The sequence below is a fragment of the Oncorhynchus tshawytscha genome, unplaced genomic scaffold (genome assembly GCF_018296145.1).
Source record: "Oncorhynchus tshawytscha isolate Ot180627B unplaced genomic scaffold, Otsh_v2.0 Un_scaffold_1828_pilon_pilon, whole genome shotgun sequence".
In the NCBI taxonomy this organism is placed as follows: domain Eukaryota; kingdom Metazoa; phylum Chordata; class Actinopteri; order Salmoniformes; family Salmonidae; genus Oncorhynchus; species Oncorhynchus tshawytscha.
The window spans coordinates 117164-140491 of NW_024609577.1; the positions used below are offsets into that span (position 1 = coordinate 117164).

A 23328-nucleotide genomic window follows, 5' to 3' on the forward strand; every position below is an offset into this window, starting at 1 on the left:
CTTGTTAAAGGGGGAAGTTCACCCCATATCAACCCGGCAGGCCCTGCCCATTGCGTCACACGGTCTGATTCACACTAATCCTCCACCAAATGTCACAGTGCGAGACCTTGAGAGTGAGTGTCTCGCACCCACTGTGAAACTTGGTGGAGGATCGGTGATGATCTGGCGGTGCTTCAGCAAGGTTGGAATCGGACAGATGTGTCTTTGTGAAGGAGGCATGAATCAAGCCGGTGTCTTTGTGAAGGAGGCATGAAGGAATGGAGTGATTCCTAGTTAGTCTGCCACAGGGGGGGTGACTATCAGAAGATCAGTAGGTTTAATACCGCTGGGTAAATTCTAATGAACATGTCAGTCAGGAGGATGTGGTTGATAGTGGTGTGGAACGTAACAGGCTTCTATGACTCACTCATAATGAATAGAAAAACATGCTGGGAAATGTTCGCTTGCAGGTTTCTTCTCGCCGATGCAACAATAACACATAAAAAGATGCAATCAGCGGTTCAAGCTAGGTGGTGTTATTCACTTTTGGCAAATGTTGAAGCGAGCGGAGTAGTTATAAGATGGCAAAAGTGTTCGTAGTACCTGAAGAAGTGTATTGATAGTGTTTCACAATGAAACATCACACACCCATACATAACACACACACACACACACACACACACCCCCCCCCCAATAGCACCATCAGGACACGTCACCCTAAGATAAGCCACTTCTGTGCTCATTACCATGCTTTTGATGCATTTTGGACTGTTTTTTTATGGATGTTGACTATAGGGTTGCAAAATTCCTGGAATTTTCAATAAATTCCCTTGTTTTCCAGAAATCCTAGTTGGAGGAGTCTGGATAGTCTGGATAGTCTGCATATTCTGCATATTCTCTCCTGATTCTAGAAACCTCCAACTGGGATTTCGGGAAAACCAGGGAATTTATTGAAAGTTCCCCCGGAATTTTGCAACCCTAGATGACTACTTTAAAACGTCTTCTCCAGAACCGATAGACTGATCGATACCAAATGTGGTATATAGCAGCTATAGATGCACATCTTCAAACACACATTTTATAAGAGCTCAAACCATATGGCCGCAATAAGCCAATGAGCTTGCATGAACAATACTCATGTCCCTTAGCATGTGTGCCAAATTTCATCACTCTGAGTCAAACAGATTGAGATATATAGCGCCACCGTGTGGCCGATCTGAATGGGCATACATATGTTGAGTGTTTGGAACAAGTTTGGTTACGATACGATTATCCATGTCTGATTTATTAGCATTAATATGCCAGACAACTCCCAAATTAACTGTTTATTGGTCAGTAGGGACCATGTTGTTTGACATACTAGTCTGCAAAACATTGCGTTGAGAGACCTTGGTCCATAGATGCCATATATGAAGGTTCATCCAGATCGGCCCAGTGGTTCCGGACGAGATGTAGTGTTTTTCACAAAATTAAAAAATGGTGGAAAATCCATCATGACGGACCTAATGGGTCCTTGGGGAAAATGTGTTCCTTGTGAGAAGAGGGACCTATGCACTGAATTTCAGGACTCTAGGTCATATGGGGTGAGGGGCGTGACCCTTCAAAGTTAGTCATTTCAATCAGCTGCTATAGCGCCACCTTGTGGCCAAATGGAATGGCATTGCACGAGAAAGTGTAGACTATTGGCCTTTACCATCACGTCAAGTTTCACCCTCTTCGGCCTTACCATCTCACGGGAATTTGAAATGTTAACTTTCCTCGCATGAAGGGGTGCGTAGCTAGCATGTTGGAGTGAACGGCTGTGCGTGAGAGGCTCCTGCAACTTTTTTGCGAAATAATCTAATTGAACCTACTTTATGGCACTTTTTACAACAAACTTTCCTCGCACGAAGAAGAGGAAAAATAATAATAATAATAATGAACACCAACAAATACAACAGGGTTTCGCCCCGCTTCACTGGCTTGAACCCTTGATAAGATAAGAATACCAAACAAAGTAAATATCTCAGCAGAATAGAATAAACATTTCTCCAAGATCAGATGTCTGACCCCATACTGGGGTGTACAACTCTATGCAGTTTCATCTAGCCTTTAACATGTGATAAGATTGGAGGATGGAGGAAGGAGAGGAGGATTAGCTGGCGACAGAGAGCTGCTAAAGTGAAGTGTAGTTTTCTCCCTCCATCTAATCTAAATGTATTTTTGCATCTCCCTCTTGCTGAGATTAAGAGATGGGAGGTGAAGAGTCTTCCTCATGGCGCTGACTGAATAAGAGATGGGAGGTGAAGAGTCTTCCTCATGGCGCTGACTGAATAAGAGATGGGAGGTGAAGAGTCTTCCTCATGGCGCTGACTGAATAAGAGATGGGAGGTGAAGAGTCTTCCTCATGGCGCTGACTGAATAAGAGATGGGAGGTGAAGAGTCTTCCTCATGGCGCTGACTGAATAAGAGATGGGAGGTGAAGAGTCTTCCTCATGGCGCTGACTGAATAAGAGATGGGAGGTGAAGAGTCTTCATGGAGCCTGAATAAGAGATGGGATGAAGAGTCTTCCTGCATGGTACCCTGACTGAATAAGAGATGGGAGGTGAAGAGTCTTCCTCATGGCGCTGACTGAATAAGAGATGGGAGGTGAAGAGTCTTCCTCATGTAGCTGACTGAATAAGAGATGGGAGGTGAAGAGTCTTCCTCATGTAGCTGACTGAATAAGAGATGTGAGGTGAAGAGTCTTCCTCATGTAGCTGACTGAATAAGAGATGTGAGGTGAAGAGTCTTCCTCATGGAGCTGACTGAATAAGAGATGGGAGGTGAAGAGTCTTCCTCATGGAGCTGACTGAATAAGAGATGGGAGGTGAAGAGTCTTCCTCATGGCGCTGACTGAATAAGAGATGGGAGGTGAAGAGTCTTCCTCATGTAGCTGACTGAATAAGAGATGGGAGGTGAAGAGTCTTCCTCATGGCGCTGACTGAATAAGAGATGGGAGGTGAAGAGTCTTCCTCATGGAGCTGACTGAATAAGAGATGGGAGGTGAAGAGTCTTCCTCATGGAGCTGACTGAATAAGAGATGGGAGGTGAAGAGTCTTCCTCATGGAGCTGACTGAATAAGAGATGGGAGGTGAAGAGTCTTCCTCATGTAGCTGACTGAATAAGAGATGGGAGGTGAAGAGGCAGACTTGAGGTTTTAACTTCCACCTATTTCCTGTATGTTAAAATACTGTGTATTTAACTAGACTAACTAGTGTAATAATGGCATCATCCAGGTTCCAGCTGATGATCAGGTTGATAGGGAAAGTGACTCTTTCTAGAATGACCCTGTCATACTTGTTCTTTTCTCTATGATTAGGATAGTGTTACAATGTCTTCATCACAGTTCTAGTAGATGAGTCTAGATGGTGAAAGTCACTCTCTGACTCAAGTCACTATTTCTAGTGAGACCAGTTCCTTTTATGACTGGTCTCAGAATCACCAACTTTTAAGCCTGGAGACAATGGAGACATGGATTGTGTGTGTGCCATTCGAGGGTGAATGGGCAAGACAATATTTAAGTGCATTTGAACAGGGTATGGTAGTAGGTGTCAGGCGCATTGGTTTGAGTGTCAAGAAGTGCAATGGTGTATGGTTTTTCCCGCTCAACAGTTTCCAGTGTGTATCAAGAATGATCCACCACCCAAAGGACAGCCAGCCAACTTGACACAACTGTGGGAAGCATTGGAGTCAACATGGGCCAGCATTCCTGTGGAACACTTGACACCTTGTACAGTCTATATCCCAACGATTGAGGCTGTTCTGAGGGCAAACTCAATATTAGGAAGTTGTTCCTAATGTTTTGTAAACTCAGTGTAGGGTGCCACCTGGTAACCATAGACACAGCCATCCACACAACAACCTAACAAGATAAGTTAAAAAGCTTGATACTGTTCACTACGGAACTATAGAATGAAAATAGAAAGCTGAGAATGTCTAGAATGTTCTGAGAATGTGATCGCTTGTCGCTTAAAATAACTTGTTTGTTAACGAGACACTAGGAATGAACCTTAACCCAGTTGTGTGGTGTGATCCAGCCAGCCTGAGACTTCAGACCAACGACCAGACACACATTACTGTCCGACTGTTGCTACATACAACGCCACCTTTCAACTGGGTTGGCTGCAAAGAAAATGTTGCCTTCTGACAACTATAGACGTGGGACTGGTGATGATCGCCTGTAGTCCTGGCCTTAGATCAGGTGTTCCCAACCAGGGGTACGCACAATGCCGTCGGGGGTACACCAAATAAAAATGTGATTCACATATTTAAAAACTATCCACTTTAAAAAAAATAATAAGTTCATATTTTCACAGTCCATTTATATTTTCCAACAGGGCTACACATTTGGGAGAGGTTTTTCTCTCGCCTGAGTAGCCTCGTTTCACTGCCAAAAATAAAATTAAACCATCTAAGTGTTCAGCAAAATAACAAAACAATGTCATATGACCATATTTTTCACTTGTCTGACCGCTTGCATGATGACGAGTTCCTCACACGACTGGCCTATCTGGGTGATGTTTTTTCTCCCCTCGCCTGAATCTCCACAACTATATTCAATGTGCCAGACAAAATTGAGGCTATGATTAAGACGTTGGACCTCTTCTCTGTCTGCATTAACAAGCACAACACACAGGTTTTGCCATCATTGTATGATGTGTGCAAATGAACTGAAGCTTACGGACAACGTCAAATGTGATATAGCGAAGCACCTGAGTGAGTTGGGTGCACAATTACGCAGGTACTTTCCCGAAACAGATGACAACTGGATTCGTTATCCCTTTCATGCCTTGCCTCCAGTCCACTTACCGATATCTGAATAAGAGAGCCTCGTCGAAAATTGCAACAAGCGGTTCTGTGGGAATGTCATTTAAAATCAGAAGTCACTGCCAGCTTTCTGGATTGGGCTGCGCTCAGAGTATCCTGCCTGGGCAAATCGCACTGTTAAGACACGGATGCCCTTCGCAACCACTTACCTATGTGAGAGTAGATTCTCGGCCCTCACTAGCATGAAAACTAAATACAGGCACAGGCTGTGTGTGGAAAATGATTTAAGACAGACTCTCCAATACAACATTGCAGAGTTACGTGCATCCTTTCAAGCAAAACCCTTCTCATTAACCTGTGGTGAGTTATTCAATTTTCGATGAACAAATAAGGTTTTATATGTAAGATTGTTAAATAAAGAGCAAAATGATTGATTATTATTATTTGTGCCCTAGTCCTATAGGAGTTCTTTGTTACTTCCCTTGAGCCGGGTTGTGACAAAAACTCACCACAGGTGATTAACGCAATCCAATCCCGTATCCGGGAGGTAATCATAGCCTCAACCATTAGATGCAACATTTCCTATTCATGAAAATCGCAAATGAAATGAAATAAATATATTGAAACACAAGCTTAGCCCTTTGTTAACACTGTCATCTCAGATTTTCTAAATATGCTTTTCAACCAAAGCTACACAAGCATTTGTGTATGAGTATTGATAGCCTAGCATAGCATTAAGCCTAGCATTCAGCATGCAACATTTTCATAAAAACAAGAAAAGCATTCAAATAAAATCATTTACCTTTGAAGAACTTCGGATGTTTTCAATGACGAGACTCTTAGTTAGATAGCAAATGTTCATTTTTTTCCCAAAATATTATTTGTGTAGACGAAATCGCTCCGTTTTGTTCATCACGTTTGGCTAAGAAAAATACCGGAAAATGCAGTCACTTACAACGCCGAACTTTTTCCAAATTAGCTCCATAATATCGACAGAAACATGGCAAACGTTGTTTAGAATCAATCCTCAAGGTGTTTTTCACATATCTATTCGATAATCTATCAGTGGTGGCAGTTGGCTTCTCATCAGAAACAAACGGAAAAATACTGCAGCTGGAGATTACGCGATAATTGCAACGGAGGACACCAAGCGACCACCTGGTAGATGTAGTCTCTTATGGTCAATCTTCCAATGATATGCCTACAAATACGTCACAATGCTCTAGACACCTTGGGGAAAACGTGGAAAACGTAAGCTGACTCCTAGCTCCTTCACAGCCATATAAGGAGTCACTGCCATGAGGCCGTTTCAAAAAAATGCGGCACTTCCTGATTGGATTTTTATCTGGGTTTCGCCTGTAACATCAGTTCTGTGGCACTCACAGACAATATCTTTGCAGTTTTGGAAACGTCAGTGTTTTCTTTCCAAAGGCCCTATTTCCAAAGCATAGTCGAGCATCTTTTCGTGACAAAATATCTTGTTTAAAACGGGAACGTTTTTCATCCAAAAATTAAAAGAGCGCCCCCTATATCGAAGAAGTTAATAAATGTATTGTATAGCGTGTGTGTGGCAGGCTTACAATGATGGCATACTATAAAAAGTTGGGGAACCACTGTCTTAGATAAACAAATCAGCTATACTCTGCTTGAAGGTTACTTGACAAAAACACCTTAGGCCAACAGTTGGCACGAGGGGCCGACAGTTGGCACGAGGGGCCGACAGTTGGCACGAGGGGCCGACAGTTGGCACGAGGGGCCTAGTTTCCAGGTATGGTGACACCACTGCTACAGTAGCTCTGATGAGACCTGTTAAGGAGGCAGTGGGCTGTCATTACTACTGTGATGACAGAGGTAATGACACCCAGCCCTATAGCCCGGTCCAGGCCCTATAGCCCAGTCCAGGCCCTATAGCCCAGCCCAGGCCCTATAGCCCAGTCCAGGCCCTATAGCCCAGTCCTTATACCCCAGGCCTTATACCCCAGTCCAGGCCTTATACCCCAGTCCAGGCCCTATACCCCAGTCCTATAGGCCAGGCCCTATACCCCAGTCCAGGCCCTATACCCCAGTCCAGTCCAGGCCCTACCCCAGTCCCCAGCCCAGGCCCTATACCCCAGTCCACCCCAGGCCCTATACCCCAGTCCATCCCCTATACCCCAGTCCTATACCCCAGGCCCTATACCCCAGTCCAGCCCAGGCCCTATAGCCCATCCCTATAGGCCCAGGCCCTATACCCCAGTCCAGCCCAGGCCCTATACCCCAGTCCATAGCCCAGGCCCTATACCCCATCCCTATAGGCCCAGGCCCTATACCCCAGTCCCTATACCCCCCAGGCCCTATACCCCCAGTCCAGTAGTCCAGTCCATCCAGTCCAGGCCCTATAGCCCCCAGTCCAGTCCAGGCCCTATACCCCAGTCCAGTCCAGGCCCTATACCCCATCCCAGCCCAGGCCCTATACCCCAGTCCAGTCCAGGCCCTATACCCCAGTCCAGTCCAGGCCCTATACCCCAGTCCAGTCCAGGCCCTATACCCCAGTCCAGTCCAGGCCCTATACCCCAGTCCAGTCCAGGCCCTATACCCCAGTCCAGTACCCCAGTCCAGTCCAGGCCCTATACCCCAGTCCCCCACCCCAGTCCAGGCCCTATACCCCAGTCCAGGCCCTATACCCCAGTCCAGGCCCTATACCCCAGTCCAGGCCCTATACCCCAGTCCAGGCCCTATACCCCAGTCCCTATACTCCAGACCCAGACTGTTTAAATCATCCAAAGCCAAACCATGTTTTGATAACTAGCCTTACACCTATCAGCCCAGACCACACAGCAGCATCCAGGACCAACCGGGGAGAGCAACATGGCAGGCTGCTCTCCTCTCCTGAATATCAACAGCAGCTGTATTGGGTTACCAGGCATCACAGGGCTGGCTTTACATGAAAGACTACACGCAGATCAGAAGCCAGGGATTAACACTGTGTGTGTGGGGTGTGTGTGTGTGTGTGCTCACTATTGACCAAAACGGGTGCAGAAGACAAGGAAGGCCATCTCCTACCGTCAGACCCGACCTCAGGCCATCTCCTACCGTCAGACCCGACCTCGGGCCATCTCCTACCGTCAGACCCGACCTCAGGCCATCTCCTACCGTCAGACCCGACCTCAGGCCATCTCCTACCGTCAGACCCGACCTCAGGCCATCTCCTACCGTCAGACCCGACCTCAGGCCATCTCCTACCGTCAGACCGGACCTCAGGTCATCTGCTACCTTCAGACCGACCTCAGGTCATCTGCTACCTTCAGACCGGACCTCAGGTCAGACTGCCTGTATTCAGCTCTCTGAGAAACACTGACTTACAGTGTATTTCTCCTATCCAGGCCAGCTTGACTGCTTCTATTCAGCACTCAGTGATGGATCAGTCTCACGAACTAGCAGCAGCAGAACAGACACAGATCATTAAACCATTGTGTTGTCTCATGCCTCAGGGGGCAGACTAGCTTCTCTCTCCCGGGCCTAAATGAAAGCAATAGTACACCAAAGACATAGGATGCCTGCTTGGCTCTTTGAATCTCACACACACAGTTACAGTCACACACACACACTTGGATTTATCCGTTTATCTGTGCTTGATATGAAAACCCCCCCTAGAGCAAGAATATGCCTGTTGTGAGAATGGTCGAGTATAGATCTTTACTGAAGTCCTCTTCATTAGTGAAGTACAATACTGACGTCACAGCAGCACAGTGAGAGAGGCAGGAAATGAGATGGAGATGGGATGATGAGGAGTACGGAGCTCTCATGCTGATTGGATCATTATCTAGCTCTGCCAGCTGAGCCCAGGATGTATGAAATCTTATTTATCCCTCACAGAGAGCTGTGGTGTCTCTTAAATGGGATACGGTTATTGTGATGAGTGTCTGTGGGATAGCAAGTAGCTTTATTGTTGTGTGTGTGTGTGTAACCTCAAGAGGGACGGTGTGTGGGTGTGTGTATTCACTCAGCCGTACCAGTGGGTATCATCAACCCAGATCCTCTAAAAGCCTCACTCACCCTCAGAGTTACCCCGTTGTGCGTGTGTCCGTCTGAGATGACATCATCCTCCTCCTGCTGCTCTCTCGGATCCATCTGCTCCGTAGTGGTGCCATCAGCATCTGTAGCAGCGGTACCACAGCCTCTATACCTCAACATGAAGCCCGGGCCCTCGGCCCCTGAGGGCCTCTGCTGCGGCTCCAGCTCCCCTCCTCCGGCTCCCTCCAGCTTGGCTGCTGGCCTGATACTCCCCCGCTGACCGCTGTGGACTGACCAGCCTGGCTGGACTGGTAGAGGTGGTGGAGGGTCCTCCTCCAGCTGGAAAGGGGTAACTGAGGCCTGGTGGTGGGGTCGGATTGTTGGCCAGAAAGGGTGGGGGTCGGTAGACTGGTAAGGAGCCTAAAGGAGGAGAAGAGGGAGAGGAGACAGGAAGGGAGGGAGGAGGAAAGAGAAAGGGAAGGAAGGGAGAGAGGAAATTAGTTCTTATTTTGAATTTGTTATGAATTATTAGTATTTGCCAGTATTAGGGCGTTAAACCAGATAAGGACTGGTGTAGCACGCAGCAGGGGAGGGGCCCCGAACCCCAAAATGAATATTTTTATGGTAATAAAGTGATTGTTGACATGTCCAAATAGCCCCAGATATGATCTATAGGATATATGGCCCAAGCCACTATGTCTACATGAAAACACAGTGTTGACATTCATTGATATACTTCTATCAAGATTTAGACCCAGACAGAGAATTACAAGTCAGCATTACACACTGTGAAATGTCACTCACAGTCTGCAGTCAATGGTCACAATTGGTCAATAACCAGTCCGGTTGGGTGTCATGATGGGTAGCTTAGTGACTTACAATGCCAAGGACCTGGAGAGTAACCCAAGAGTCCACACAAAGAGAAGACTCCTCTCTGGCTGTAAACACTGAACATCTCTCCTCTCTCTCTCTCCAAACCTCTTCCTCTCCTGGCTAATAGTCTGACACTCATCTGATCTTCCTTTCATCCTTCTCTTTCACCTCCCCACCCCCCATGAGGCAACAAAGACTTGTTGTTTCCAGGACAGTAAGGTGTTGCTGTATAAACCTGTAGAGACTCCTGTCATTTCCAGGACAGTAAGGTGTTGCTGTACCTTTATTTAAACTAGGCAAGTCAGTTAAGAACAAATTCTTATTTTCAATGACTGCCTACGAACCTGTAGAGACTCCTGTCATTTCCAGGACAGTAAGGTGTTGCTGTATAAACCTGTAGAGACTCCTTTCATTTTCAAGGCCAGTAAAGTGTTGTATTGAAGATTCTAGAAACATACCACCTACCTCACAAAGCCTGCTGCTGGAGTCTGGACAGAGAAGAGCTTGTTCAATAGTTTATAGCTCCCTGTTCTACAGAGCTCTGGGGAGCTAAAACATATTCCAGATTACTCCCTTTACAGACTAGAAGCCTAGACTACACACACACACACAGATGCCAAGTCAAGGTGAACATGCCTGAAGCACTGGAGCACATTGTAACTCCCCCTCTCTTCTTCTCTCTGGCAGCACACTGTGACGTGGACCATGGAATTCTATGGTGGATGGGGACAGGAGGAGAACTGCAGTGCAGAACCACTGTATGGAACACCCTCTGTGAGCCTGACCTGCATATAATTATATGCTTACACACCAGTAGTTGCAGGACACGTGCAAGCACACAATGCACACACACACACGGTGCAGCTTGGCCCGTTCACTAATCCCTGAAAAGACCTTGTAGTCAGTCACACACCAATTGCCACCTGCCCCAAAATCCCCCCCCCCCCGCGGCCAGCATGGGGGTGGGTCCGCACTGTACTCGTACTAAAACACATTGACACACTAAAAACACACACCACAACCACTCTGCTCTCACATCAGACGAGGGCCAGTCGTAGCGTGTAGAGGAATGCATCTACATAAATCAGTCGACTAGAAGATTGTGGAAAAAAAGGAAAAAAAGGAAAGAGCGAAGTACGGAAGGCCTTAACAGATCAACACTGGTTGTTTTGGCTTCTGGAAGATACAGGACATTGATAAGTTCATAGCCTGGTCCAAGATCTGACGGTGTAGGAATTGGCTAGTCCGCACACACAGTCAGACCCGTAGACCAGGCTGGTCCGCACACACAGTCAGACCCGTAGACCAGGCTGGTCCGCACACACAGTCAGACCCGTAGACCAGGCTGGTCCGCACACACAGTCAGACCCGCACAGACCAGGCTGGTCCGCACACAGGCTGGTCCGCACACACCAGACCCAGTAGACCAGGCTGGTCCGCACACACAGACCCGTAGACCAGGCTGGTCAGACCCGTAGACCAGGCTGGTCCGCACACACAGTCAGACCCGTAGACCAGGCTGGTCCGCACACACAGTCAGACCCGTAGACCAGGCTGGTCCGCACACACAGTCAGACCTGTAGACCAGGCTGGTCCGCACACACAGTCAGACCTGTAGACCAGGCTAGTCCGTACACACAATCAGAAAAACAACATCCTGTGATTGATTCCACTTCCCATCACGCATTACCTTCCAATTATAGAGCATAACTTGGACAACATCCAAGCCCTCTGCTGGGGAACAACAAGGGAACAGGAAGATGTTTTAGAGGGAGGAGGAACATTAAATGCATTCAAAAAGACAATGCCTGGCTAGCAGATGGTGTTGCTGATGACAAAGCCATGTGTTCCTCAAATGCCATCCCTAGTCGCTATACAGAACGGTTGGGCGATTCTACGATACTATCCACCATGTTTGACAGCCATCGTCAACGGTGATGACATATTTGAACATGACTGCACCACTCGGAGTCTGGCGGCGCACAACGGCGCAGGAGGCACTCAGCAGGGCGACATGCCAAATGGCCTATTCCCGTTTTGGCCAAGGCTAAATGTGAAACCTATACAGTGCAATCGGAAAGTATTCAGACCCCTTGACCTGTCCCACATTGTTACGTTACAGCCTTATACTAAAACTTATTAAAATTGTCCCCCCCCCCAACCCACACACAATAATGACAGAGGAAAAACAGGTTTTTAGAAAAGTTGGCAAATTTACTGAAATATCACATTTCCAGAAGTATTCAGACCCTTTACTCAGTACTTTGTTGAAGCACTTGACGGTGATTACAGCCTTGAGTCTTCTTGGCTATGGCGCTACAAGCTTGGCACCTCTGTATTTGAGGAGTTTCTCCCATTCTTCTCTGCAGATCCTCTCCAGCTCTGTCAGGTTGGATGGGGAGCGTCGCTGCACAGCTATTTTCAGATCTCTCCAGAGATATTCGATCGGGTTCAAGTCTGGGCCACTCAAGGTCATTCAGAGACTAGTCCCAAAAGCCACTCCTGTGTTGTCTTGGCTGTGTGCTTAGGGTCGTTGTCCTGTTGAAAAGTCAACTTCACCCCAGTCAGAGGTCCTAAGTGCTCTGGAGCAGGTTTTCATCAAGGATCTCTCTGTACTTTGCTCCATTCATCTTTCCCTCGATCCTGACTAGTCTGACGACCAAACACCATGTCATCACGTTACTCCAGGGTTTACTTCCATACGGTTATTATGTCAATATTTACCCAGAAAGGTGTTTCTACCTCATTTTCTCACATAATTAATATTACTGTCACAAAAACATCCCACCGTGTTGAACAAATTATCTGTTGGCATTTTTAAATGTTTTATTATATATTGTCCCGAAACGTCCTGCTTTCTTCACAGCTGTTGGGATATTTTATAAATGTCCCGAAACGTCCTGCTTTCTTCACAGCTGTTGGGATATTATTTAATAGGGTACGACTTAACTCATAAAAACTGTGAATGGAACCATGGTTAGTGAGAAAGATTTCACATTTCTACATGGGGGAGAAAACTGCCCAAGGACACATAGGAAGGCTGAAATTAGAGGTTTTTTTAAATGCATGTTATATTTAAATGACCGTATGGTCGAGGCCTGTGTGGTCCAGACCATTTGGGATGCCCCCAGAACAGATGGGAACTGGCAGGAAAACCATCTAACAGGCACCGAGACAAGTCACTTTGTTCCAGTGAAGCTTGATAGGAACAGATTGTGTGTGTGTGTGTGTGTATATATGTTCAAATGTCTCCAGTCTGATGAGCTGCATACAGAATTAACCAGCCAATCGACACCCTTTCGCACCAATTCCTCAGAATGAGAAAATACACACCATGAAATAGACTACATATCACGCTTGTTAACTTCTAAAAACTTCCAGCACAGCACATCTAACACCGATACAATATTGGGTCAATATTTCTATTCGAAAGAACAGTGTTTTCAAGACCAATATTTTGTAGACAGGGCATATTACAAATGCATCAGGTTAAGCTTGGCGACACTGTCTGAGACATGCAGGAGGAAAGGAAACAGGAAGCAGAGTGTGGACAATGTCCCTGGTGGATAACACCACCGTTTCTTACAGACAAAAGAGAAGAATATGCAAATCTGTCAAGACTGAGTGGGTCTACCCAGTCGCTCATTACACACACACACACAAATGTGTTCAATTTCCTCTGCATCATCAGCTGTGGGACCATGGAGGCCCTAGCTAACTAGATGAGTTGTGCTGTGTCCTGAAACACATCAGTACAGTCACAGCAGCTGTAGGGCTGGCTTTACAGGCTGGCTGTAGGGCTGGCTTTACAGGCTGGCTGTAGGGCTGGCTTTACAGGCTGGCTGTAGGGCTGGCTTTACAGGCTGGCTGTAGGGCTGGCTTTACAGGCTGGCTTTACAGGCTGTAGGGCTGGCTTTACAGGCTAGGGCTGGCTGTAGGGCTGGCTTTACAGGCTAGCTGCAGGGCTGGCTTTACAGGCTGGCTGCAGGGCTGGCTTTACAGGCTGGCTGCAGGGCTGGCTTTACAGGCTGGCTGCAGGGCTGGCTTTACAGGCTGGCTGCAGGGCTGGCTTTACAGGCTGGCTGCAGGGCTGGCTGGCTTTACAGGCTGGCTGCAGGGCTGGCTGTACAGGCTGGCTGCAGGGCTGGCTTTACAGGCTGGCTGCAGGGCTGGCTTTACAGGCTGGCTGCAGGGCTGCTTTACAGGCTGGCTGTAGGGCTGGCTTTACAGGCTGGCTGCAGGGCTGGCTTACAGGCTGGCTGCAGGGCTGGCTTTACAGGCTGGCTGTAGGGGGCTGGCTGGCTAGGGCTGGCTGTAGGGCTGGCTGGCTGGTAGGGCTGGCTTTACAGGCTGGCTGCAGGGCTGGCTGCAGGGCTGGCGGGCTGGCTTTACGGGCTAGGGCTGGCTTTACAGGCTGGCTGTAGGGCTGGCTTTACAGGCTGGCTTTACAGGCTGCAGGGCTGGCTCTAGGGCTGGCTTTACAGGCTGGCAGGGCTGGCTGGCTTTACAGGCTGCAGGGCTGGGCTTTACAGGCTGCAGGGCTGGCTTTACAGGCTGGCTGCAGGGCGGGCTTTACAGGCTGGCTGCAGGGCTGGGCTTTACAGGCTGGCTGGGCTGGCTGGCTTTACAGGCTGGCTAGGGCTGGCTTTACAGGCTGTAGGGCTGGCTGTAGGGCTGGCTTTAGGCTGGCTGGCTTTACAGGCTGCTAGGGCTGGCTTTACAGGCTGGCTGTAGGGCTGGCTGTAGGGCTGGCTTTATAGGCTGGCTGCAAGGGCTGGCTCTATAGGCTAGGCTGTAGGGCTGGCTTTGCTGGCTGTAGGGCTGGCTGCAAGGGCTTACAGGCTGCTTTGCTGGCTTGTAGGGCTGGCTTTACAGGCTGCAGGGCTGGCTGGCTTTACAGGCTGCAGGGCTGGCTTTACAGGCTGCAGGGCTGGCTTTACAGGCTGCAGGGCTGGCTTTACAGGCTGCAGGGCTGGCTTTACAGGCTGCAGGGCTGGCTTTACAGGCTGCAGGGCTGGCTTTACAGGCTGCAGGGCTGGCTTTACGGCTGGCTTTACTGGCTGTAGAACTAGCTACATCCCACTGTGCTGTGCTCCAGAAGAGATGTGCTCATTTGGCGCACACACACACACTCAACTCTCAGTATACAGAGAGAGTTGGACCTGGAACCAATCAACTCTCAGTATAATGATGGAGTTGGATCTGGAACCAATCAACTCTCAGTATAATGAGGGAGTTAGATCTGGAACCAATAAAGTATCAATCTAATGTATCACTGTTCCAGCTGTCAATAGACACCTTCAGCCTCCACCACAGGGCTACATTGAGTTTCATCAGAGCCAAATCTTTCCCAGTTTAAAACCATGATAGAGAAACCACAGGCATCATCTCTGTATTAGAGCTTGGCTATTCTATCCAATAGCAGAATAGGCCTTGTTCGGGAGAGAGGGGAGTGAGTGGAGAGAAGGGAGGGCAGGTCATAACTGGAGAGGACACCATGCCTGGCACCCTATTCCCTATTCAGGGCACTAGTTTAGATCAGAGCCCTATGGGCCCATAGTGCATTATAAAGGGAATAGGGTGCAATTTGGGATGAATCCCACACTGACCCAAGGAACCCAGCTCCCCAGAACTAGATACCACTGACCCAGGTGTTCAGAGTGGCCTAGCGTCCTGTTCGTCCCCATCCCCCGACACGTGTTCCTGTTTAATAAATGTTAGGGCATCAGCTACACAAAATCTGTTCCCTGATATTCACACAGCTACACAAAATCTGTTCCCTGATATTCACACAGCTACACAAAATCTGTTCCCTGATTATTCACACAGCTACACAAAATCTGTTCCCTGATATTCACACAGCTACTCACTGTTCCCTGATATTCACACAGCTACACAAAATCTGTTCCCTGATATTCACACAGCTACACAAAATCTGTTCCCTGATATTCACACAGCTACACAAAATCTGTTCCCTGATATTCACACAGCACAAAATCTGTTCCCTGATATTCACACAACAAAATCTGTTCCCTGATATTCACACAGCTACACAAAATCTGTTCCCTGATATTCACACAGCTACACAAAATCTGTTCCCTGATATTCACACAGCTACACAAAATCTGTTCCCTGATATTCACACAGCTACACAAAATCTGTTCCCTGATATTCACACAGCTACACAAAATCTGTTCCCTGATATTCACACAGCTACACAAAATCTGTTCCCTGATATTCACACAGCTACACAAAATCTGTTCCCTGATATTCACACAGCTACACAAAATCTGTTCCCTGATATTCACACAGCTACACAAAATCTGTTCCCTGATATTCACACAGCTACTCAATGTTCCCTGATATTCACACAGCTACACACTGTTCCCTGATATTCACACAGCTACACACTGTTCCCTGATATTCACACAGCTACACACTGTTCCCTGATATTCACACAGCTACACACTGTTCCCTGATATTCACACAGCTACACACTGTTCCCTGATATTCACACAGCTACTCACTGTTCCCTGATATTCACACAGCTACTCACTGTTCCCTGATATTCACACAGCTACTCACTGTTCCCTGATATTCACACAGCTACTCAATGTTCCCTGATATTCACACAGCTACACACTGTTCCCTGATATTCACACAGCTACTCAATGTTCCCTGATATTCACACTGTTCCACACTGTTCCCTGATATTCACACTGTTCCCTGATATTCACACAGCTACACACTGTTCCCTGATATTCACACAGCTACTCACTGTTCCCTGATATAATAATACTGGCCCAGGAGTGGGAAGGTGAACGGAAAGGCTCTGGAGCAACGAACCGCCCTTGCTGTCTCTGCCTGGCCGGTTCCCCTCTTTCCACTGGGATTCTCTGCCTCTAACCCTATTACAGGGGCTGGGTCACTGGCTTACTGGGGCTCTCTCATGCCGTCCCTGGAGGGGGTGCGTCACCTGAGTGGGTTGATTCACTGTTGTGGTCATCCTGTCTGGGTTGGCGCCCCCCCCTTGGGTTGTGCCGTGGCGGAGATCTTTGTGGGCTATACTCAGCCTTGTCTCAGGATGGTAAGTTGGTGGTTGAAGATATCCCTCTAGTGGTGTGGGAGCTGTGCTTTGGCAAAGTGGGTGGGGTTATATCCTTCCTGTTTGGCCCTGTCCGGGGTGTCCTCGGATGGGGCCACAGTGTCTCCTGACCCCTCCTGTCTCAGCCTCCAGTATTTATGCTGCAGTAGTTTGTGTCGGGGGCTGGGGTCAGTTTGTTATATCTGGAGTACTTCTCCTGTCCTATTCGGTGTCCTGTGTGAATCTAAGTGTGCGTTCTCTAATTCTCTCCTTCTCTCTTTCTTTCTCTCTCGGAGGACCTGAGCCCTAGGACCATGCCCCAGGACTACCTGACATGATGACCTGTCCCCAGTCCACCTGGCCATGCTGCTGTTCCAGTTTCCTGACCTGAGCCCTAGGACCATGCCCCAGGACTACCTGACATGATGACTCCTTGCTGTCCCCAGTCCACCTGGCCATGCTGCTGCTCTAGTTTCAACTTCCACCTGACTGTGCTGCTGCTCCAGTTTCAACTGTTCTGCCTTATTATTATTATTCGACCATGCTGGTCATTTATGAACATTTGAACATCTTGGCCATGTTCTGTTATAATCTCCACCCGGCACAGCCAGAAGAGGACTGGCCACCCCACATAGCCTGGTTCCTCTCTAGGTTTCTTCCTAGGTTTTGGCCTTTCTAGGGAGTTTTTCCTAGCCACCGTGCTTCTACACCTGCATTGCTTGCTGTTTGGGGTTTTAGGCTGGGTTTCTGTACAGCACTTTGAGATATCAGCTGATGTACGAAGGGCTATATAAATACATTTGATTTGATTTGATATTCACACAGCTACTCACGGTTCACTGAATAACTGTTCCCTGATATTCACACAGCTACTCAATGTTCCCTGATATTCACACAGCTACTCAATGTTCCCTGATATTCACACAGCTACACATGTTCCCTGATATTCACACAGCTACTCACTGTTCCCTGATATTCACACAGCTACTCACTGTTCCCTGATATTCACACAGCTACACAATGTTCCCTGATATTCACACTGTTCCCTGATATTCACACAGCTACTAATACAACACATTGAATTAACTACACCCTGTTCACTATAATAGAATACTGCATTTTCCTTTCTTCAGGGGCCAATCAGATGTGTCTAAACCTACTGCCAAGTTACCAGGTTGACTGAACAACGTTGTCATCAAACCAATAATTAGTGGGCCGGGATCAGTTTAAAAACGGCCCGCGACACGGTTTGTGAAATTATATCAAAATGCGCGAAATCAAGCAGGAAGAGAGAAAAGTTGGGTCAGGTTTGTTTAACCGTCGTGAAGTGGTTTTTCCTCTCTGGCATTGCTGCATGACAGCGAACTAGCAGAGCCAATCAGACTGGCCTTGTGCTCCTGGTTATACCAGGGATGAAATGATATCCAATGCATTAACTTTGCTCTGCTCCAATGAGTCAAATGTAACATCAGAAGACCCATCAGGGACTGAACCCTCCCTCTCCATCACAGATAAACTATATGTAAAACTGATGGGGAAATAGATACACAGGAAGTGCTGACAGAGAAGCAGGTGAGTGATGGCTGGAAGGAGAAGCAGGTGAGTGATGGCTGGAAGGAGACGCAGCTGACAGAGAAGCAGGTGAGTGATGGCTGGGAGGAGACGCAGCTGACAGAGAGAAGCAGGTGAGTGATGGCTGGAAGGAGAAGCAGGTGATGGCAGAAGGAGAAGCAGGTGAGTGATGGCTGGAAGGAGAAGCAGCTGACAGAGAGAAGCAGGTGAGTGATGGCTGGAAGGAGACGCAGCTGACAGAGAGAAGCAGGTGAGTGATGGCTAACAGAGAGAAGCAGGTGAGTGATCCAGCAGGTTCTTTAGATCGGTAGGGATGAAAAATGTGGTACTATCATATGACATTTTGGTAGGCTGATATTACGGTGGTACCGGTATACCATGCTACACTACAATGGGCTCTGGTCAAAAGTAGTGCACTACATTACCAAAGGGCTCCGGTCTAAAGGAGTGCACTACATAGGGTATAGGGTGCCATTCGGAAAACAGAAAGACTCCATAATAAGAAAAGACCTCCCAAGGAGTTGATGGAGTGGATTCTCCGTGTTCAGCCAGAGACAGGCCTTACTTTTTCTGTAGCAGAGGAATAGACAAATCAATTACGTTGCCTGATGGAGAGGGAAATAGAGCAGGGCTGAAAGAGGGAAGAAGAAATGTCATTGAGAATTGATTTCTCTCTCTTTTGTGAGCGACAAAGAGCAAGGAGCTTTTGAGAGGAGAATTGATGGTGAATGGAGGAGTTTTAAGGCTCGAGGGGGGGGTCAGTGTGTGTTGAAGAGGGGATGTGTGACTGAACAATAGGTTGAGATCATGGAGTTTAGCCTAGCAGTTGGTGTGACGCTGTGACCGTTCTGGATACATTAAAGCCTGGTTTATGTAGAACCTGCAGTGAGCGGGAGAGAGTGAGCGTCATATATCCACGACACATATCTAACAGCTACCTAGCTAGTAGCTACCTCCCTCTAGCCTGGAACACAACACGCTACCTAGCTAGTAGCTACCTCCCTCTAGCCTGGAACACAACACGCTACCTAGCTAGTAGCTACCTCCCTCTAGCCTGGAACACAACACGCTACCTAGCTAGTAGCTACCTCCCTCTAAAGAGAGAGAAGTGACATTTGAAAGTGACAAAGCAGGCAGCACAGGTTGTAAGAGTCAAACTAGTTATACACAACAAATACACAAACCCTCCGGGTCACAATTTACTGCACCTGTCAATCACCGCAGGTTCTGTCCAACCAACATGAAACTGAGCTACAATAGTTCAGTTACAGAAGATTGACAGATGAAAATATTCTGGGTTAATGTCACTTCTGTTTTCAGAGCCTTCTCTCTTACACACACACACACACACACACACACACACACACACACACACACACACACACACGAGATTGGTTTTGAAAGTTGACCGTTTTGCTAGTTGTCTTTGGGGAACCAGTAGAACCAGTTAGACAAGCACGTAAAGACAAAGGACAGGTGTGTCGTGATGCTAGACTAGTTTGCATGAGGCCTAGGATGATGTGGGAACCTGTCTTTCTAGAGGAAAGGTGAAATACCTGCTGGTGTCACAGCAGGTACATTGAACATGTTATCTGTCTTGACCTTGTGTTACACACTGGGGATGTGGCAAATTAACCATTTTGCTTAACGCTTAAAAACAGACATTCTTTTCTCGGTTTTCCGTACAAAAAAAAATAATTAAATTCTACGTCAATTTACAATACAGAATAATGGCCCTATTATGACCACTGGGGCCAAACTCATTACATTCCACGTCAATTTACAATGCAGAATAATGGCTTCAGAAGCCTCATTCCTTTACAGACCAGTAAAATGCCCGTTCATATCTCCAGAGAAGGTTAGAGGCAGGGTAGCCTAGTGGTTAGAGGCAGGGTAGCCTAGTGGTTAGAGGCAGGGTAGCCTAGTGGTTAGAGGCAGGGTAGCCTAGTGGTTAGAGGCAGGGTAGCCTAGTGGTTAGAGGCAGGGTAGCCTAGTGGTTAGAGGCAGGGTAGCCTAGTGGTTAGAGGCAGGGTAGCCTAGTGGTTAGAGGCAGGGTAGCCTAGTGGTTAGAGGCAGGCAGCCTAGTGGTTAGAGGCAGGGTAGCAGTGGTTAGAGGCTAGTGGTTAGAGCCTAGTGGTTAGAGGCTAGTGGTTAGCCTAGTGGTGGCCTAGTGGTTAGAGGCAGGGTAGCCTAGTGGTTAGAGGCAGGGTAGCCTAGTGGTTAGAGGCAGGGTAGCCTAGTGGTTAGAGGCAGGGTAGCCTAGTGGTTAGAGCGTTGGGCCAGTAACCGAAATAATTTGTTTTTAACTGACTTGCCTAGTTAAATACATGGTGAATAAAAAATAAAATGTAAACATCAGTAGCATAACAGACAGGCATGCCACAGCCGAGACGCTTTCTAGGGGCCGCATTCCATTATATCTGAAAGGGTCATGAATAAAGGCTACTGGCAGCCTGCTGTCATTTCATATGGGGCAAAAATGAGAAGTAGGTTACCCTGTGCTCGCAAGAATGGCCCGACGATACCTCTGTTTCCAGGCGACGTTGATGTCATCCACGACTAGGCTAGGCTATTCTCTACACGACTAGGCTAGGCTATTCTCTACACGACTAGGCTAGGCTATTCTCTACACGACTAGGCTAGGCTATTCTCTACACGACTAGGCTAGGCTATTCTCTACACGACTAGGCTAGGCTATTCTCTACACGACTAGGCTAGGCTATTCTACATGAATAGGCTAGGATATTCTACATGAATAGGCTAGGATATTCTACATGGAACAGACCAAAGACTGAACACATTTTCATCATTAGCCAAGAGACAGATCAAGCAGGAGAGCAGCAGGGAGAGAGAGAGAGTGTAATGCTTCCTGTTCATTTGTATTGTTTATTTCACATTTGTTTATTATGTACTTCACTTGTTTTGGCATTTTGTGTTAACATTTTTTCCATGCCAATAAAGCCCTTAAATTGAATTGAGAACAGGCAGGCCAGCAGGAGGGGGGAGAGAGAGAGAGCAGGCAGGCCAGCAGGAGGGCGAGAGAGAGGTAAGCAGGCAGGCCAGCAGGAGGGCGAGAGAGGTAAGGTAAGCAGGCAGGCCAGCAGGAGGGCGAGAGAGAGGTAAGCAGGCAGGCCAGCAGGAGGGCGAGAGAGAGGTAAGCAGGCAGGCCAGCAGGAGCGAGGTAAGCAGGCAGGCCAGCAGGAGAGAGAGAGAGAGGTAAGCAGGCAGGCCAGCAGGAGGGAGAGAGCGAGAGAGCGAGAGCTAAGCAGGCAGGCCAGCAGGAGGGAGAGAGCGAGAGAGAGAGAGCAGGCAGGCCAGCAGGAGGGAGAGAGCGAGAGAGAGAGCAGGCAGGCCAGAAGGAGGGAGAGAGCGAGAGAGAGAGAGAGCAGGCAGGCCAGCAGGAGGAGAGAGAAAGACAGAGCAGGCAGGCCAGCAGGAGGGAGAGAGCAGGAGGAGAGAGGGAGAGAGAGAGCAGGCAGGCCAGCAGGAGGGAGAGAGAGAGAGAGAGCAGGAGAGAGAGAGAGAGAGAGAGAGCAGGCAGGCCAGCAGGAGGGAGAGAGCAGAGAGAGAGAGAGCAGGCAGGCCAGCAGGAGGGAGAGAGCGAGAGCAGGCAGGCCAGCAGGAGGGGGAGAGAGAGAGCAGGCAGGCCAGCAGGAGGGAGAGAGAGAGAGAGCAGGCAGGCCAGCAGGAGGGAGAGAGCGAGAGCAGGCAGGCCAGCAGGAGGGGGAGAGAGCGAGAGCAGGCAGGCCAGCAGGAGGGAGAGAGAGAGAGAGCAGGCAGGCCAGCAAGAGGGGAGAGAGAGAGCAGGCAGGCCAGCAAGAGGGGGAGAGAGAGAGCAGGCAGGCCAGCAGGAGGGGGAGAGAGGAGGGGAAGGCAGAAGTGTGCTCATATGTTTTGGTAATCTGCATCTCACAATGTCTGGTCTTGCATGCTTTACAAATTCACCAAAGTAGCCTAAAGTTCACCTTCACCCTGTATTTTCATCAAGGCCTTAGTTTGTCAACGTGACCACCAGCCCAGGGCGTATCTACCCTTCTCTGTTCCTGCCTCTAACTTCCCTCTGTAACTGGGTATATAATACAAACCAACACAGTGATCCATTCAGCACCGAGACTCACAAGAAACTAGTCCAACCAAAACACAGCAGAGAAAGAATGAGGCTCGTCCAACCAAAACACAGCAGAGAAAGAATGAGGCTCGTCCAACCAAAACACAGCAGAGAAAGAAAGAGGCTCGTCCAACCAAAACACAGCAGAGAAAGAAAGAGGCTCGTCCAACCAAAACACAGCAGAGAAAGAAAGAGGCTCGTCCAACCAAAACACAGCAGAGAAAGAAAGAGGCTCGTCCAACCAAAACACAGCAGAGAAAGAAAGAGGCTCGTCCAACCAAAACACAGCAGAGAAAGAAAGAGGCTCGTCCAACCAAAACACAGCAGAGAAAGAAAGAGGCTCGTCCAACCAAAACACAGCAGAGAAAGAATGAGGCTCGTCCAACCAAAACACAGCAGAGAAAGAAAGAGGCTCGTCCAACCAAAACACAGCAGAGAAAGAAAGAGGCACTGGTAATGGAGCCGTCTCTGGGTGTGTTCCACATCTCACCAACTCCAATGATTGGTGTGCCTGTGTCTTTGTGTCAAGTTCCACAACACTGGGTGCTTTGTCTCTGGCTTTCAATCATAAGAACTGTCAGGAGTGGAATCAGCCGCGTGGGATCACATGGGTACCAAGAGAGAGAGAGGGGTCACAAGCGGAGAGAACAAGCTGTGACATTAACTTGTCCTTCACATCACAAGCCAGAGCAGAACTGGCAGTTTGTCAAATGCTCCATTGGTTTGGACCTGAGACATTGGATAGGCGCTGCTTGCTCAACACTGCCTGTTTAACCAAGCTCCAACAGAGTCTACCTGAAAGCCCCAATCCAACAAAATGGGCAGGAGAGGAACTGTCATAATGAAAAAGCCACATAGAAGACCTGACACCTGGCCAGTCTACCTGCACCAGATAGAAGACCACTACCACGGCCAGTCTACCTGTACCAG

General features: G+C 48.2%; 1 protein-coding gene across 1 annotated transcript in view; it reads right to left on the reverse strand.

Moving 5' to 3' along the window:
• LOC112240503 (adiponectin receptor protein 2-like) overlaps positions 1 to 23328 on the reverse strand; it is a 71023-nt gene that overhangs the window by 42015 nt on the left and 5680 nt on the right. Inside the window, 1 exon segment of the mRNA XM_042316028.1 lies at positions 8804 to 9181. Coding sequence (XP_042171962.1) covers positions 8804 to 8941 — 138 coding nt within the window. The 5' untranslated portion in view covers positions 8942 to 9181.